A 4,391-nucleotide genomic window follows, 5' to 3' on the forward strand; every position below is an offset into this window, starting at 1 on the left:
GAGGTGGCTCCCTAGCTCCTAGCCCTTGGCTGCCATCAAAATGTACTCCTCCCAAATAAAAGGTGAACATCCTGAACTTTGGCCTCCTCGTGACTCTAAACTGGCTCTTTCTTGTGAAACTCTGCTGCCCAAGATGACCACCAATGCTAAGCTCCAGTGAAACCTGCTCTTCATGCTGACATTGACAGTCCACGGCAACGTGAGACCTGCACTTCATGCTACAGCGAAGACTGACCACGACACTCTGCCTCCTCCTTGTGGCCTCCTTCACTGAGAACTGAGATCTTCACACCAGAATTTGAAGGTAACTTTTTCAGGAGGACTAACCTGGTCAATGTATCTGACATGCACTCTATCATGGTCGGCCTGAACTTGTGACTTTTCCCTGGTCTGGCACAACCAGATGACTGCAAGTGGCTCTTTGTGCTTTCATGCACTATTTCATAAAAACTTTTTTCGTTTTACATTTAATTTAACTTCATATCTCTGGTTCTATTGACTGTTTTTTTGTCATGTTGGTACCATTTTATTTATTAAAACGTATCTTTTTTGCGAAATTGGTTTGGAGTTTTCTTGTGTTGTGTTTTCACTTTATTACTGTTGGTGTGCAGGAAACAACCTTTACTACGCGGTCAAAACACCGCAGTACCATCACAACGCAGATTTTACAACGCAAATCGTTACCACGACTTGCACTGGAGGGCATTCTAGACCAAGGAATAGTGTGGTTTACTATTCCAACACCTTCCCTACTGTACGTAGGCTGGAGTTGGAATAGTAAATCATACTATTCCTAATTCCAGCACCCTACAGCGCAAGTCGTGGTAACGACTTGCGTTGTAAAAGCTGCGTTGTGATGTACCGCGTTGTGATGTACCGCGTGGTAAGGTCATACATCCTTGGTGTGCTGCATCAATACTCTTCACATTGCCTCAAAGTTTAGTCTGATTGCTTTGTGCCAAGCTACTGGAGAGTTAATCACATGTTAACTTAGTGACTTTTATGGTTCATTCTGACAGGGATTGTGTTTGTTGCTTGACTAGGTTTCCACCCCCTGCAACCAATAACCCAATTTCTTACATAATTTAATTCGAAGGGGGGGTAGTTTGGGCATCGGTAAATCTGAGCTGCATGGTCAGGAGTGAGCCTTAGACAGAAAGGCAGTGGACATGATGGAGTTAGCTGCCAAGGGGCGAGGGGCGGGTTGGATTTCTGACTTTACTTTAGCAGTAGTGTATTTATTACAGGTGTGTTCTTATTTTTCTACAGGTAAGAGAACAAGGGATTGATGGAGACGTGGAACGGAAGTTCAGTGACAGAGTTCCGGCTGGTGGGACTAACTGAGGACCCTACGCTGCAGATTGCTTTCTTTGTGTTATTCTCCATGATGTACATGGTCACGCTCATCGGAAACATTATCCTGATCACTGCCTGTGTCCGTGAGCCCAAGCTCCACACTCCAATGTACTTCTTCCTGGTCAACCTCTCATTCTTGGACATGTGCTACTCATCAGTGATTGTCCCTAACATGCTTGTCCAATTCTTTCTTGTGAGGAAGATGATCAGTTTCGCCGGGTGTGCAGTTCAGATGTACTTCTTCATGCTTCTGGGCTGTACAGAAGGCGTGCTTCTAGCAGTCATGTCATATGATCGTTATGTAGCCATCTCTTTACCATTGCATTATAGCATCAGAATGAGCACATCTGTTTGTATCAGGTTGGCAGTCTTCTGCTGGATCAGCGGCAGTGTGGTAGGACTTCTGGATACTGTTTTTACACTCATATTACCTTTCTGTGGTAAGAATGTGATTGATCATTTCTTTTGTGAATCCACAGCTCTAGTAAAAATGGCGTGTACAAACACCTTTGTCACAGAGATGGTGATGCTTGCTGTCGGGACGTATGTGTTACTGATCCCTACCCTTGTCATCCTCTTCTCTTACATCCGAATCATCATCGCCGTGGTGAGGATCCGCTCATCCGCCGGCCGAATCAAAGCCTTCTCCACTTGTGCCTCCCATTTGATTGTTGTCACCATGTTCTACAGCACCGCCATCTATATGTACATGAAGCCCACATCAAAAAAGTCAGCTAATCTAGATAAAATTGTATCAGTATTTTACACTGTCACCCCCCCAATGCTGAACCCCATGATCTACAGTCTAAGAAACAAGGATGTTAAGATGGCTGTGCATAAGATTACACAGAGGCACAGAGTTTAATATAAACTGCAAACTTCTTTTGGCATATATGTGCAACCTGAAGGTCACAAGTTTGAATCATTGAAGTACAACCTGAGCCTTTTAACCATCAAAGTCAGTAAATTGAGGACCAATAAACTAAATAGCACTAACACCTGGTAACAATCCTATTTTAAGAGGTGCTATGTAGAAATAGGCAATTATTATAAGTTCCTATAAACAAAATTCTATTAAGAGTTTAATGCTAGCATCCTTTTAGGATTGATAATGGTTGCTTTGTCTTTAAAATAAAACAACACATTACCTTCAACTGACCCAGTAGCCCTGCACCTTACTGTACTATATAATAGTTGGGTAACATATATTTGTGAAATAAAATGTGTTTCATTTATATACTGTTTACAGTGCTAAATTTCTATTCAAGAAACCTTTTCTTTTATGATGGTGCAGGATGTGTATCATGTATACATGCTATACTTGTCAGATGTCTATTGTCTAACCTGACATTGTCTTCACTCCCCTGTTTTGCTGAACTCATTGGTTGGCATTTGGACTCTGATAACTGGGGTAAAGTGCTTGTGCTCCCTCCTTTAAACACAGTAAAACCACCCTACACCAGATTGGTAGCTTTAATTTACTCATCAGCCCCTAGTATACTGTGTTTACATGTATCCAGAGCCTTGCCTGTAAATTAAATGCTACCAGTGGGCAAAAAAACACTCATTGTGCCACACACATGCAAAGCATGTCTCAAGCCTGCCACTGCAGCCTGAAGTTAAGTTTTAAACTGCCATTTTAACCTGCATAAATGGAACTTTTGCCAGGCCTAAAGTTTCCCTTTTAGTACCTATGAGTCATCTCTAAGGTGGGCAGGGTGCGTGGTATTTAAAATGTTGACCTTGTGTATTTAGGTTTTACATGTCCTGGAAAACTCTTAAAGTTATTTTTCAATGCTCTAAGATAGACTAACACTGGATTACTTTATTACACTTAATAAGCGATAACTTACATTTGGGTCAATATAGTGAAATGCTGTTTCCACCTTAATGGATTGTAATTAAAAACATCTTTACTGGTGCAGTTGTATTTTAAGTTACTATTCTGAAAATGCTGCTTTTAAAAAGTTGTAATTTTTCTGCCTAAACCAAGAGTCTCATTCTGTTAGTGTTCAGGGTCACAGGACTGTGAATTGCTCCACTGTGGTATTTTGTGTGACAAGGTATTCACCTCCAGAGCAGATTGTACTGTGGGGTTATACTAACCCTTCCTGAGCTTCAACAGGTACCATCAGCACGTGCCCTCCTTTCCTGACTCCTAAGGGCAGCCTGCCCTGCCATTGACAAATGCTGCTCACTCCTAGGTCTGCCTGTCTTTTGTTATCTCATGCAGATTGGTGCCAAACCCAGCAAAGGTGGAAGGTCAGTCAAAACCACAGTTTGCCACTAGGGATAAAAGTGGCAAGTTCAGAACCTCTCACCAGAACACTTCTGGACCTGTGGAAGATTCAGAAGAATGAATTCCCTGCTGTCTAAAAAAGAAAGACTGGATTTGCTTGCCTTGAAACCAGGCTCCCCGGAAGAGTCTCCAAGGGTCAGTTTGATGACCTCCTGTTTAAGCTACAGGAACATAACAAGCTTGCAGAGTCCATTCCTGCTTTCCAGCTCACCGTACCCACTGGACCAGATATGGTCCCATCTACTGGCCTCTGTGGTATAGAGTCCTGACCCTCCATGTGCTGTCCTCCAGAACCTGGACCCTTGGCTGGAGTCGGAGGGTACTATTCCCTGCACAAGTGAAGAATTTAGCGAATCCAATGTAGTGCAGCGCAGCCCAACACAGGGACTCGGAATGCAGCACCTCACTGCTCCGGATTGGCAGCTTCACTGGAACCTATGTAGTGAGGTGCAGACTCCCGTAGGACCCTGCATCACAGTACCATGCAACTCCTGTCTGCGGCTTTACCAGAACCGATGCAGCGATACAGAGTGACGCAGAACTGTACGGCTCCTATGTGAAGACATCAGCCGATCCAGATCTGAGCGTCGGTGAACCACATAAAGCCATACCATGCTGAGCTCACATCAAGGACAGAAAGGTACAATTCCCATAGGGTCAAATTCTGTCTTATACCCGCTCCGCGGTCCATCCCGGTCAGCCTAAATCTGTGACTTTTTCCCCAGTCTAGGGTGAC

The 4,391-nt window shown here is 43.7% G+C and overlaps 1 protein-coding gene across 1 annotated transcript; it reads left to right on the plus strand.

Annotated features, from left to right (window-relative positions):
• Window positions 1–1,288: 1,288 nt before the first annotated feature.
• Window positions 1,289–2,221, plus strand: LOC147709765 (olfactory receptor 2D3-like). Its single transcript, XM_086925554.1, has one exon. It carries the CDS (start codon window positions 1,289–1,291, stop codon window positions 2,219–2,221), a length of 933 nt encoding a protein of 310 aa, XP_086781680.1.
• The last annotated feature ends 2,170 nt before the right edge of the window (window positions 2,222–4,391 follow it).

Source organism: Lissotriton vulgaris, chromosome 6 (genome assembly GCF_964263255.1).
Source record: "Lissotriton vulgaris chromosome 6, aLisVul1.2, whole genome shotgun sequence".
Lineage (NCBI taxonomy): Eukaryota > Metazoa > Chordata > Amphibia > Caudata > Salamandridae > Lissotriton > Lissotriton vulgaris.